The 14,203-nt window shown below is 50.9% G+C and overlaps 1 protein-coding gene across 12 annotated transcripts in view; it reads left to right on the top strand.

Annotated features, from left to right (window-relative positions):
- The window catches only part of CASZ1 (castor zinc finger 1), a 375,530-nt gene that overhangs the window by 332,123 nt on the left and 29,204 nt on the right, over positions 1-14,203 (top strand). For all 12 annotated transcript variants that reach the window (XM_053281208.1, XM_053281214.1, XM_053281206.1 and 9 more), the window contains 3 exons: positions 7,042-7,132; positions 9,625-9,789; positions 13,916-14,088. In XM_053281208.1, coding sequence (XP_053137183.1) covers positions 7,042-7,132; positions 9,625-9,789; positions 13,916-14,088 — 429 coding nt within the window. The remainder of the gene's footprint in view (positions 1-7,041; positions 7,133-9,624; positions 9,790-13,915; positions 14,089-14,203) is intronic.

Below are 14,203 nucleotides of genomic sequence, written 5' to 3'. Positions count from 1 at the left end.
GCATTGCCAAACGCTGTCCAGGGATGATCCATGCTTCCACACAGCAAAACGGAGCCTCTTCCGGAGCTACTTTGGAGTGGGCCAGGCTCCACTTTTCCCCTCTCTATATTTCTAGTTTTTCTTCCAATGGACTCCTGTGTAATTATTATTATTATTATTTTTATTAGTGCCTCAGCAGATGGTTCTTCTGTGGATCTTGCTTAAATATTTATCTACTCCCCGCCCCCACTCGCCTCTCCCCATAATTTGTAATTGGGGTGGCTGGGTGTGTGTGTTTTCCCCCGTCACGCATATCATCGTTACAGAGTAATGAGTGTGTAAACACTCGCTAAGCATGCTGACTTCTGTATTTATTATTTTTATTGGTATTTATTTATCTGAGTGTTTCTCAGCAGCCCTTCTCAGATCCGGAAATCAAGTGAATGAAGCAAAGTCTGTGCTGGCACATCTGTGCGTGTGTGTGTGTGGCAGATGCACCATGCGCATCTGGGCGCAAGCACATGGCCGTGTGCGGGGTGGATCATTGTGGGGGTGTCAACTCTTTCCGCTTTCCACTTTCCCTTTCATTTCTCTTCTTCCCCTCCTTATCCTGGCACTCTTCTTTGAGCTGATCTTGGGCACTTCCTGCAGTCTCAGGATCATGAGCTCCTTACCTGAAAGGTGCCTTGCTTGAGGGCATGCCTGTACTAGTTTACTTTTCCACCCCACCCCCCCAACACACATATACACACAACTACCCTATTTACCTGAACAGAAGACGACTCTGAATTTAAGATGCACCCTTCCCCCCAATTTCTAACATCAAAGAACTTGGAAAAGGTCTCATCTTGGATTCAGGTAAATATGGGACAATTCTCTGGGCTCCCTGGAAAGATAGAATGCCTGGTTAACCAGTTTAAGTGCATAATGCAGATGTGCCCAAATGCTCCATACAGCAGTGGTGCTTTAAGTGTGGTCTAGAGGCAGGGGCATAGCTAGGGAAGAGGGGGCCGGGTTCACCCCTCTCCCCGGAGGCCCCTCAATGTGAGGGAGATCATGGAGAAAATAGGGAGGAGTGGGGCTGGGGGGCCCTCAGGAGCCGGGGGCCCGTGTTCTTTGAACACATCCGCTCAATTATAGCGACACCCCAGTCTAGAGGTTCTCCCAGGGTCCCAGAGTTTGAGACTGTGGCTGAAGTGCTGAAGAACCAGAGGTTTCTTTGAAGTTTCTACTGCATGCTGGCCACTCACTTCTGTTTGTGTTTTAGAAAGGCTGCTTGCCTCTTCAACAACGCATGGCGCTTGCAGTGGGAGTGGAAAACAGTGTGTGTGATTACCTCCTCCCCTGCTTCCCCCATGAAATGCACATGTCTGCATGAAGTGTGATGGATCATGGCCACGAAGGGAAAAATGCATTGGTTGAGCAAGCGCCTGTTGCAGATGTAGAATAAGAGCAGGCAGGCAGTGGTCCATCAAGAACAAGCAGTCCTGACGTAATATTGAAGACCCACTGTAGAAATTGTAATGAGATGTAGGGAGAGAGGTGTGTGTGTGTGTGTGTGTGTGTGTGTGTGTGTGTGTGTGTGTGTGTGTGTGTGTCAGCTATGCGGTTTAGTCAACTCATTAGTTAAATGACTTCTTGACCTACTAAAAAGGTGCTCCCAGTTAACAAGGCACCAGATGTTTTTAAAAAGTTAATGTTTTAGCAGATGGTAGTGACGAAAAACCACCCAGAGACATAAGTTTTGGACGGTATAAAAATACTTTAAACAAACAAACAAACAACAATTTACAAGAACAGGCACCATCTTAAAAGAGGCTTTCCTCCTTTCTTTTCCAGTGAGGGAATGCCTCTTCTGAGATGCACCAGCAAAGGGAGGAGTACACACATGTGCATTCCCTAAAAAAAACAAGCAGAGTGCCCTTTTTCTTCAGTTTTGTTTTATTCCTAGGCACATTTATGTAGACTAAATCAATCAGTTGATTAAGATGTCTGGAATGGGCTGTAGCCGCCCATATAATAATTTCTCGTGGTGTTTCTCTAAGGGGCTCAGGACATCGTGCATGAGCTTCATCCCATTTTTATCCTCGGAGCAACTCCGGGAAGTCGACTGGACTAAGATCCAGCGAGTGGGCCCAGGGAGGCTCTGATCCCGGGCCTCCCCAGGCTGTGGCCATCACCCTTCCCTCTACCCCCACCCCATTGGAAGGCAGGGGGCCTGCTCCCCACGCTTATGATGACTCACCAATGAGTTGGTCCTCCTGGGGAGGGGGGTGCTCAGCCGGTGAGTCATTCGTTGATTGCCCTTTGTGAAATGAGCTTTTTCTGAAAATGTTTCAATTGCTTTATTATCAATATTTATATATCTGTCTATCAATATTCTTGGTTCTAAAGCAGTTTTTACCTGCTTGGAGCAGTGTGGTTTTATAAATCGGTCGATCTGGCTTTTGCGCAGGCATGGGCATTTTCTTCCTTTAGTTGTTATTTATTCAATAAAGTCCATCCTATTTCTGCAGATATTGTTGAAATCAGCGTGCAGTCAGGCCCCAACTACAAAATACATAAAGGATCAAACATTTAAAAATCAATAGGACATATTCTATGCGGATAAAAGCCGCCAATGTCACTGAAGCACCTGGACGGCTAAGATGGCGGGAAGAACCCAGCCGAAAGACGGGCCCCGGAAGGGCCGTGCCGTCTTGGGTGCCGCTTCCTGTGTGCTCTCGGGAGGATGGTGGCGCCTTTTCAAGCTTGGCTGAGACCCAGCCACCCCACCCCACCCGCTCTGGAAGTGCTGCAGGTCCAAGCGCCCCTCCTTTCCACACCCACGCCTTGGGAGGTTGCAGGCTGGGGGGCCCGAGTGCCTTGAGGCTCAGGCCCTGACAGAAGTTGTTGCCTGGGACCCCGTGTGCGGGGGGCTGCTGCTCAGGGGCCAGAGCGTAGTGATGCCCGGCAGGAGGCAAAGGCCTGCTATCCGGGAAGAGGATGGATTGCGGGGACAGCTGCCTCCTGCCACCACCTCCTTTGCTGCTGAGGTTTTATGCCTGTGCAAGGAGGGTGTGTGGGGCAGGCAGCTGGGAGCTCTGCGGCAGCTCCTTGCTGTTCTCCTGACTCGGGAACAGAGGAAGCTGCCGGATACTGAGTCAGACCATTGGTCTATCAACCTCAGTATTGTCTACCCAGACTGGCAGCAACTTCTCCAAGGTTGCAGGCAGGAGTCTCTTTCTCAGCCCTCTCTTGGAGATGCCACCAGGGAGGGAACTTGGAACGTTCTGCTCTTCCCAGAGCAGCTCCATCTCCTAAGTGGGGGAATATCTTCCAGTGCTCACACTTCTAGTCTCCCATTCATATGCAACCAGGGCAGACCCTGCTTAGCTAGGGGAGAAGTCATGCTTGCTAGCACCTTCTCCTCTTGGTGAAGGCTGTGATGTGCCTGCCATCATTCCAAGGAGGGCTCTGGTTAAAAAGAGCATCCTCTTCCTTTGGCAACTTCTATACTTTTCCTCACAGTCCCCTCTCCAGACAAGAGGCCGCTGTCACATCATGCTGATCCAAGTGGGCTTCTGGGGGAATTCCATCCGCTCCTCCACCCCGAACTCCCCTCAGAACCATGCAACATGATGACGAGGGTCTCTCGGGGGGGGGGGGGGAATGGCATCCACCACGGTCCCACAGTGCTTTCCCATTTTCTGCCATCTGCAAATGAAGCCACAAAAATGGGGGCTGGCCGGGCGGGGGAGCTCGGCCTGAGCTCAGTCTTGTTTTTCCCAAACTACGTCTCTGCTGTGTGTGTTTTAGCGACATGCTACAAAGGTGGGCATGGCGGCAAACGGGGCAGGGGGCCTCAGCTGGCTGTGATCATTGATCTCCTACACATGCCGCAAATTTGGGGAGAAGATCCACACATGGCCACTTTGGACCTCTCCACGGTACACCTGTTCAGTCTGCGTCCGTGTTCCCTCTAACGGATTCCCAGATGTTGTTGACTACAACTCCCAGCATCCTCAGCTGCAATAGCCTTTGCTTGGGGATTATGGGAGTTGTAGTCAACAACATCTGGGAATCCCTGTTAGAGGGAACGCTGGGCTGTGTGTGGATTGCCCCTAAAGATGTGTGCAGTTGGGCAGTCTGTCTGGGCACCTTGGAGTACCCAGAAGCATCTTTTGAATCCGTGGAAAGGAGCCAGGAGGGTGTGCACTGCAAGCAGGTGCGCCCCGGCACACGTGCCAGCGAGTGTGCGGGGTGTAGAAGCTCTATTTGGAGAAGCGAAACAGATGCTGCCCTTTAAAAATTAATAAGTTTGAACTGTTTCAAGTGTCAGGAAAAGCAGAGGAGAAATATAACCCTTTAGAAACCACCCATTAGCCACAGGAGCGGGGGCTGGAGGAGATCCCAGTGCCCTTTCCCAGGCCCCACCCCGGACGTGTGTGCTGACCCCCCGCCACCCCACACACACCTGGCGTGAAGTGGCAGGCCGTGAGTTGCTGCTGCTCTCCAGGTAGGGGGCAAAGGGCATTTGTGCAGTAGCCACACATGGGAACTTGGCCGATCGGTCTCTTAGCAATATCTGGTGCAAAACGTGGCGAGCCTCTATCTGCCACAGACAGCAAGGAAAGGTGGGCTTTGCGCTGGAGCAGGAGGAGGACCCTTGGGCCATGGAAAGCAACGCAGCCAGGCTTTAGGCGGGGGGGGGGGGACGGGACGTTAAATTTGTATCCTGCCTTTCCACCCACCAGCAGCAGCTAGCAGTTGAAATAGCCGAGCATTGTCAGTGCTTAAGGTTGAAGAGGAGTTCCTTCCTGGGTGGAAATGGCCCATCTGTGCTGCCTGCCGGCCTGCTCCAGAAAGAAGGAGTTTCCTTTTGCCCTGAGCATGATGAGTGTCAGGCCAGGCTGGGGGCTTCCTCCTTCCCCTTTTCTCTGGAAGGAATGTTGCCTCTGGTTGGTTTTCATTTGGTTTTTTACCTGTGGTTGCATTTGGAAGCAGAGTCACGCCTCTTCTGCACCCCCAGCCCAGCCGCCTATCAGAGGGGGACATGGAGAAACCAGCAGCAGCTTAAAGGCTCGCTCTTTTCTTTATTTTATGTCCTCCTTCCCTTTGTTTTTTCACCACAGAGCTCAGGTTTCTCAGTCACCTTCTCTGGTGTGATCTTGATTTCCTACCGTACTTTTTATCCGCCCGCCCCCCTCCACCCGCCAGCCGCACTTCTCTCTCCTCCCCTGGGAGAGGCATGGCTGCTACTGGCATCTGTCCCCTTCTCTTGCAAATGCCGAGGCAAAGAAGCCATTTGATTTTTTTTAGCAATTCTCTCCCTTCTGTCAATAAAGTCCCATCTCCGTCTCCTGCAGGCCTGCCTGTCTCCACACCCAGCCTCTTCTTCCTTGGGCTCTTCACAAATGCCTTATTTATTGCCGCTAAAACTTCCGTGTTTCATCTGTATGAGTGGTAGCGAAGTTTGTGTTAGAACATTTCTGTGTCTTTCCTTGTGTGCTGGATGCTCAGTTTCTTTTCTTCGTCTATAAGCAACCCTCCACTCTGAAACGCCTGTCCTTTCCCGCCATCCGTCCAGCATCCCTTCCCCGACCCACCCTAAGCCTCAGCTTTTGCCCTCCATTCCTGGCTCCTCTCTGTGGGGCCTTGGCCAGGCACGGAGTGTTGCCTTGGGAGCCTTGCTGCAGATGGCAGCTCAGCTCTAAACGTCTCCCTTCTGGGTCTCCACTCATCCATTACTCCTCCACGTAGGCGACATGCAGTTCATGCTCCTCATTGTCGGGCTTCACATGGTCAGTGGTGTGTCCGAATGCCCTGTATTTGCAGGGAGCCAGCCGGTGGAGCACGGCCTGGCCAGACCAAGGCTTGGCCTCTCTGAAGAGGCCTCCGAAACGTCTGCATTTCTCCCCGCATGCCTGTTGCCCCTCTGGCTTTTTTTGCTTCTGACCGAGGCTGTCAGCAAACTCACCCAGGACCTCACATTTTGTCCTCCTTGCCATTTTGTCACATGCGCACATCATACAAATGGTGGGGAGGGGCATGAAGTCCCAAAAGAGGGGCTAGCTAGCCAACACATTTTTTGTCTGCGTTCTGATTTTTTTTGTCACAGTTCTGAAAATGGCAGATATTCCCCAACTCTGTGCACCAATTTCAGCGTGTTGCTGGGCTCCCATCACATTGACCGTGCACTGGCTTAATAGGTGTAGAGGCTCTTTACAAGTCCCAAGAAAAACCTCCCTGTTACTCTGTAAAATGTTTAATGTTTCATCTGTACAAGTGGTATTGAAATTTTTGTTAGAATGTTTTTGTGTATTTCCTTGTGTATTGGATGCTCAGTTTCTTTTATTTTTGAATTATGGCGTGCTTTGTTGATAAGCGCTAAGCTTTGTGTCAGAGCATTGTTGCGCTAGAACTGAGACCAGGGAGAGGGGGCTGTGAGAAAGCAAAGAGGCAGACGGGGAAACATAAAGTTGGCCTGAGCCTCTGAACTCAGGACAGCTCCAGGCAAGTGTTTGTTTTTGATCAGCAGGTTCTCTTTATACCCCTTACCCCATCACTTCAGAGGGGCTTGGTCAGTCTCCCTCCACTTCATCTCAGCTTCTCAGGCAGGTACCCCGAGGCACACACAGAATCACCCCATGCCGGTTCCGAGGCCCTGAAATTAAGGCACCTCTAACTGGAGGGGAATTGAATTTATCTAAATGATTATTAGTTACTTTATTCCTGTCTTTCCCAGATAGAAACTAGGCCCAGGCAGCTAGCTTTCCACGTTCTTTAAAACACACACACACACACACACACACACACACACACACACACACAAATACAGCACTAACAACACTTATTAGAAGCTGGAGTTAAAAGCTCACAGCTTCACTGACAATCGAGAATGCTTTTTGGGAACAAAAATGACTTTAGGCAGTGTTTAAAGATCACAAAGAAGGGGGCCCCGATGACCCTCCTTGGGAGGGCAGTTCCATACATGGGGTAATGAGTTCCTTTAAAATAAAATTTTAAAAGCCCATTTCATTCACCTTTTCCATCTTTCCTTTTTGTCTCTCCTGCTTTCAGGTTTTCAGGAAGCCAGCACTGCGGACACATTCACTGTGCTTACCAGTACCGCGAACATTATCACTGCCTTGACCCGGAGTGCAACTATCAGGTAAAAACCCCACACAGGAAGGCTAAGGGCTGGCCTGACATTCCTAGCGGGTGTTAAGTTCAGGGAGGCTCAGTCCTCAGTATCTCCAGGTAAACAGATCAAGTAGCAGGCAGTGGGAAAGGCCCACAGGAGGACAGGCTGTTTCCTAGGGCCAGTATTTCTTGACACAGCGGTTCTGTGATGAAGCCACCACAGGCTGACTTCCTTGGAGAATCTGGCGTTGTGGACACAGTCTTGAGAATACCACAACATGCATTCACCACGCCCTGGGAAACCATTCAAATCTGGGTTCGGTCAGGAGGTGGCAAGGCGTGGGACTGATGCACGGAACCATCCGTAGGTGCGGTGGGGTTCACACATGGTCGTTCCCTGTCCTTGACCAGCCAGTTTTGTGATGGGTGTTGGGAAGTTGTGGGACCTTCACATTAAAGCACAGCTCCCATTTCTTGCCCCAAAGGCATACTGATCTTTAGATTTCTAAATTTCCTTGGTTATGCCATCAGGCAGAATCGGCTGCCCGTAACGTAGCCAGCTGGAAACCTCAGCTAGCAGACCCTGCTTTAACAGGCATGGGTTTCAGCTTCTGCTGTGAGGAATCCTGCTAGGGAAGGGGTGGGGGGGCGGGTGAGATGCTGCTGATGTTAATCTGACTCAGCCTTGCTGGCCAAGGGATGTTTCAGCAGCTGCCGAAACAGAACACCCAGGGAGACTCAGCATCCTGGACCTGCGGTTTGGTTGAAGGGAGGGATGCCTGGATGGAGGACAAGGACGACGACAAGGAAGGGGCAGAAGCCAGGCTGTAATTGCTGGGCCTGCTGCCAGGGCAGGCTTCTCCAGCCAGCTCCGAGTCACATGCTGTGTTTGTTTACCCTGCTCTTGAGTCTGGGAGTCTGACTCTGCCGTTTCTGTGGTTAGGGCCTCCATGCGTTAGGGGGTGTGGGGATTCCCAAGAATTGCCACAGCTGAGTCTGATTTCTGCCCCAACACCCGCCAACCTTGGAGGAACAGCTCCAACCGCAGCATGGGAAACTGGCTCAGTTCTGCCAAGCCTGATGGTCCGTGGGTTTCTATTGATCAATCCAGGATGTGGGCAGTGACCAGGCTACACCAGAGAGGAGGCATCTGTCCGTAATATACAGCCCATAATAGTAACACAGAGGGCCTCAAGGAGCTGGAGCAGCAAAGAAGGACTCTTGGATGGACCTCAGGAGCTGTCCAGCCTCAGGAAGGAAGAAAAAATGACCCTCATCCCACCAGGGAATCAAGCTTTAGGCTGATTCTTGCAAATGCAAATTAGCCTGTGTCTGAGATACCTTTTGTCTAATGAACGGCATTCAGTCATAACTGGCCGTTAATAAATTAACAGTGATTGGCAACATAATTCCTGCAGTGTAACACCTTGGGGAAATCAGGGCTTGGGTCGTCTTTGGAGTTCTTGAGTAAATCCCAAAGTTTAATAAAAGCAAGAGAAATAGATCAGGGTTTGTTTTTAGTTCAGGAGGGAAATGTGTGTTTGGAGATGGGGGGCTGGCAGCATCTCCAAGTCGGGCTGGGAAAGGCCCTTGGCTGAAACTCTAAAGAGCTGCTGACAGTCAGTGCTGAGCTAGATAGAGCAATGGTCTGACTCTGTATAAAGCAGCTTCCTATGTTCCAATGAGAGCGATGCCTTATCTGATATGCCTCTCTTCAGCAAAAGAGTGAGAAATGGTTTAAATTTTTGGATACAGCACTTTTCCATATACAACTCAAAGTAATTACAGTGTATGCTACCTTCCGTATTGAATTTAATATCATTTTCTGTGGGGAATTCAAAGAAGTTTTGCTTCTTTGCTTTGTCTCTGCAGTGCTCATTCCTTTGTTTGTTTGGAAAGCTCAAAGAGATTGAAGGGAGTTTTGGAAAGTTGCTGGTCTGGATTGATGTGGGTTGGTCTGTGGAGTTCAGTTGCATGGAAAACCCAGCTGGGAATGGGGAACTCCTTCCACTCCTGTCCTTGTTTGACCAGTGGGCCTGGTTTTCTTTGCATCTAGACAGTCCACCTCTCCCATCCCCCGCAGGAGGCTGGACTCCATGGCAGCCTTTCCACCGGATCATCCTTGGCAGGACTGAGCTGCTTTGGGCTGGTGGGGTGAATCTTCTGGACGGGGTGACTGCTCTATCCACACACCTCCAAGAACAGGAATCCCTTTCCTGACTTAGGCCCGTTTCACACAAGATGCTTAGATCACTTCTTGCATTTCCCAAGCTTCCAAAGCCAACTCTTTGCTGGCTAGAAGGTGTGTGTGTGGCCGAAACCCAGCTCCCTTCCGCTTCCCATCCCAGGTTAACGAGAGCAGGCCCAAGCCCCCTTGGCTGTCACTTGTGAAAACCTCCTTACGGGTTACTGAAGTAGACAGAACCGTAGAGTTGCTGAGCCTGCCTAGAGGGGTTTTCCTCCAAAGGCTCCCCACAGCACCAGGACCCCTCACACTCTGTGTCTCCCTCTTGCCGCCAGAGATTCACAAGTAAGCAAGATGTGATCCGGCATTACAACATGCACAAGAAACGCGACAATTCTCTTCAGCATGGCTTCATGCGTTTCAGCCCACTGGATGACTGCAGCGTCTACTATCACGGCTGCCACCTGAATGGGAAAAGCACACACTATCATTGCATGCAGGTAACGAGGCTGGACTTGGAGTTGGGCGGCGGGGGGAGTACCCATTTGCCATGGAGGGAAGGACCTACAGGGGCTGCCTCATCCACATGGGTATCTTTGCAAAGAGAGACTGGAGGGCACTGGTGCGGAATGTTTCCTCAGTGCAGCCCCGTAAACCAGATTTATTGCAGTGAGGACTGACAGTAGGAAGCCAACCTTGCTGGGGTGTGCCCCATGCAGTGTCTCTCAAGTCACTCAGTGCAGTTGTGTGTTTTGGCCCAGAATCCGGAGATTATATAGAGAAGGGTTAGGCAACCTTGGTGCTTCATACACTGTGGCTGGTGGTGATGGAGTTGGAGAGTCAAGGTTGCCTACCCTTGATCCAGAAGCAAAGTGGGATGCCGTTGATGGGTGTCATGGGCGCGGATGAGGGGAGACCCCTGTTCTGATCCCCATTTCCTTGGGACACTTAGCAGATGGCCTTAGGAATAATTCTCTCTTTGCCAAACCAAACCAACAAGGTTGGTTTGAAGATGGAGCGAAACAAGAACTTTGCAAAGAGCCTCCGTGCCTTATAAGTGCTGTCGTCAACCATCTGTGACGTTGCTTGACTTTATGTAAGAACAGCCTTGCTGGATCAGGCCTAAGGCCTCTCTAGTCCAGCACCCTCTTCCACACAGTGGCCCACCACATGCCTTGGGAAGACACACAACCTGGAGATGGAGGCAGGCCCCCTCTCTTTCTGCTTCTGAACATGGAGGTAGCCTGTAGCCATCAAGACTACTGACCATCAATATCCCTGTCCTCCATGGATTTGTCTAAGCCCCACTTAAAGCCATCCAAGCTGGTGGCCATCACCCGTGGCAGAGAATTTCCATTCACTGCAAAACCCCTTGAAAATGTGCAGGCCTTTTGCTCTAACAAGAGCAGTTCAAAAACAACCCTTTTTAAACAGCAGGCTGACGACATTTTGTGGGTGTCGTAAACCTAGGAATGGCAGGATTTGGAGTGGAGTGGCTCTTTCCTCCCTTCATTCCCCCCTCAGCTTTGACTCATCATCTGGCCCAAGCCTTTGTAGGTGTTCTGGAAGGGTCAAGCTCTTGGGGTCTCTCTCCAGGGTGCTCCTTCCTCCAGCCAAACAGGCCGTCAGAACTGCCCCGTTTTCTGTTGATATACAACCTCTCTGCGCAATGCCTGCCCTTTAGTGCCGGGTCCGTGCCTTTGTAGCCAGCTGCTAAGCCAATCAAATATTAATAAGTGCCCGATGTCAAAAGAAAGAAGGGAATAAAGGAAGAGGCTCTCTACGTTTCTCTGTCAGGGAGGCAGAGAGGGAGGTTTGTGTGACGGATCGTCTAGCTAGTAACAGGGACATTTCAAGAACTGTCTACTGCACCATCTCTGGAAGTCTTGCCGGACAGCTCAGATGCCTCGCGGACCTGCCAGGGGGCTCTTTGGGCACCTCCCACCAGCAACTTGCCAGACTCATGCAAGCGACGGCCCTGAAAGTCAGCACTTGGGATCGGGCTGTTAGGAGGGGAGCTGCAGCAAGGCTGACACTTGGCAATGGCAGACAGCTTCGGAAGAGACACCCACCCCCACCCGCCCTATCTCCCACCCATTTGTTTAGGCCAGTGCTGGGCAGACTTCAGGCTTGTGGGGTCGACTTTGTTTTTTCCTAAAAGCCCCAAGGTTCACCCACCAGAATTGGACATAAAATAGTGGCGTGGGGCGGAGGGTGGGACCAGACGCTTGCCGCAGTTCACCAGCTTATACAAGCATGCAGCTACCTCCAGCTTATACAAGCATGCAGAGCAGGGACTCTAAGAGCACACTGTCCAGCAGAGCTGCCCAGGAAAGGCACCCAGAGACACCGAGAGTGAGACATACGCAGTTAGAACACACGGCAGGTTTTTCCCGCTTCCAACTGGGAGCCGGAACATCTTCTGCAATCTCCTGCAGAAGCGAACCACCCAAAGGTCCCAATCACCAGCACAGCCGTTCTTTCTTTGGAGATGCCTCGGGTTCTCCAAAGAGACCGATCTGCAGGGGCAGGTGAGCTTCATGGGAAGACGCTTCCCATCCCTTTGCAGTGCTTCCATGTGCCCTAGAGTGTGCTCCCTGATTGGATGGGGTGGCCAGGAGCCCTTCCCAGTGCTGCAGGTGTACTGAGCAGAATCCTCTGCTTGACAACAGGCGGATCAATGTGGAAAAAGCCTTCCTGGAAACGGGCTTCCTGTTTGCAAGCTGCCACCATGAGCCCATGCCCATGTTAAGGTGTGGAAACCTCACAAATTCCCAGTTAAAGGAAATATCTCTTAAACAGCAGTATTTTTGCCGACAGCTTCACGAGGGCCCTTTTCTTCCCCCCCGTTATGTCCATAATTGGCGTGGACAAAATTCAGTTAGTTGTTTATACAAATGGACATTTTTCATGCTTTAACACAAAGAGCCCCATTGCAAATTATTCACGAGGCAGTTTTTGTTTAATTTTTTCTTTTAACACCACACCGGGTCTGTCTTCTTTCAAGGTGTCAGTGTGGAGAGAGGCCCTTTATATTGGAAATAGCGGCAGAGCCTTCCCTCCCTGTGTCAGTCCCACTCCCAGCCCCACATCTCTCCCCCCCCCCCCGTTTCTGGGTGTTTGTCAAATGCTTTGCTGTTGCCGCTTTGAAGCAACCCAAGTTGAACCTTCAAGCGAGGGGGCAGAGGGGGTGTGTGTGTTTTGGTTTGCTTCACTTCTGAGATGGTGCAGGCATTGGCACACGCTGCGCGGAAAGGGGTGAGGAGGACAAACCCGCTCCCAGCGGGCACGGTGGCGTTGTCAGATTCCGCTGGAATTTTACTCAATATGGCAAATTAGACCACTTTGTCCGGGGGGTGGGGGGGGGAGCATGGGGTTCTCAGCATTCCATCTCCATCACACACCACACAGGCAGGTTTAAAAGGAAGGAAATGGCAGAGTGGAGGAACAAGGTGGTGGCAGGGTGCGGGGGAGAATGGGTCCCCCGTGACCGAGGAGTTTGGGCAGCCAGACACCAAATAGGGCTGGGGGTCTTGTGCCTTCAGGAGACAGAAGGCTGGCAGGATCCAAGGCTCCTCCCAGGAGTCCTCCTTCTGTGCAGCCCTTAATTGTGCCTGTCTCCTTTCCATCTTGGCAATGGCTGTGAGCTGACCTCTCTTGCATTTTAACTGGGACTGGGGAAGGGCAGTGAAATAATCATATAAAAGGCTTTTTAGAGGAACTAACAAGACAAGACAACGTATTCAAGGAATATCTTAGGAAAAACATCACACCCCCACACCTAGGAGGGAAAGAGTGCAAGACAGATCCCTTGTGGGATTCAGGCCCATTTCTAAATGCTGGGTCTTGACATATGACACCATAAATAGTCTGGGACTTGGGGATCTAAAGCAGAGGCAGGCACGCTTCCAGCTTGTGAGACCCGCTTTTATTTTTTACTAGAAGCCCAAGGCCCACCAACTGAAGTAAGTGTCAAAATGGCGGCCCAGGGCGTGGGGCCAACAACCTCCTTCGCCCCAGGAGTCAGACGCTGGGATACCTGCACACCTTGGGGTGACTCCAGGTCAGGGATTTGGACACCAGAGTCTAAAACAAAACTGCACAAAGACAAGCAGTGGAGAGTCTTGTCTTGCAGGCGAAGAACAGAGGCTGAGAGAGAAGTAATTAGCACAAGGCACACCATGGGAAAGATTTTTTAGATACTTACTTGTAATTCTGAGGCACAGCAAGTTTTATCAGTGCTCCTTGCTGATCTATGCAAACCACCCAGGGATCTACTGGTAGATCTCCATCTAACTTCTGCCTGCCTACAAAGTAAAGCAAAGGTAATTGAGTGAGTAGATCCAGGCTCGCCAGCTGTTCACAACTTGACCTGCCAGCTTCTCCATTTTGGGTGGGTCACCCCACAATTTTAAGACTGTTTCCCTCTTTCTTCCACTTGGGTTCTCATCTCCCTGTGGTGCGTTTGCTCTTGTCTCTTTGGCCCCTTTGAGCATCACCCTAACAGGGAATTAGATCCCCCTAACAGGGAATTTCTGTGTCATCTTTCCTTGATTCCCCCATTCCACCTTCTCTCAGATAGATTGATGTTGCTTTTTCTTCTTCTTTTTCTTGTTAATATACCAGGTGGGCTGTAACAAAGTCTATACCAGCACCTCCGACGTGATGACTCACGAGAACTTCCACAAAAAGAACACACAGCTCATTAACGATGGGTTCCAGCGGTTCCGAGCCACGGAAGATTGTGGCACCGTGGACTGCCAGTTCTACGGGCAGAAGACCACTCACTTCCACTGCAGGTGGGTCCATGCAATGACCCCTGCCAAAAAGAGAAAACATTCAGGTTGCTCCCTAAGCATGCTTCAATCCCTGCTGTTACTGAAGCGCACAGGTTGTGAACCAGCCCTACATTTT

Source organism: Hemicordylus capensis, chromosome 16 (genome assembly GCF_027244095.1).
Source record: "Hemicordylus capensis ecotype Gifberg chromosome 16, rHemCap1.1.pri, whole genome shotgun sequence".
NCBI lineage: Eukaryota > Metazoa > Chordata > Lepidosauria > Squamata > Cordylidae > Hemicordylus > Hemicordylus capensis.
Note: the sequence above shows the minus strand (reverse complement) of the source record. Positions and strands in the feature narration are given on the sequence as shown.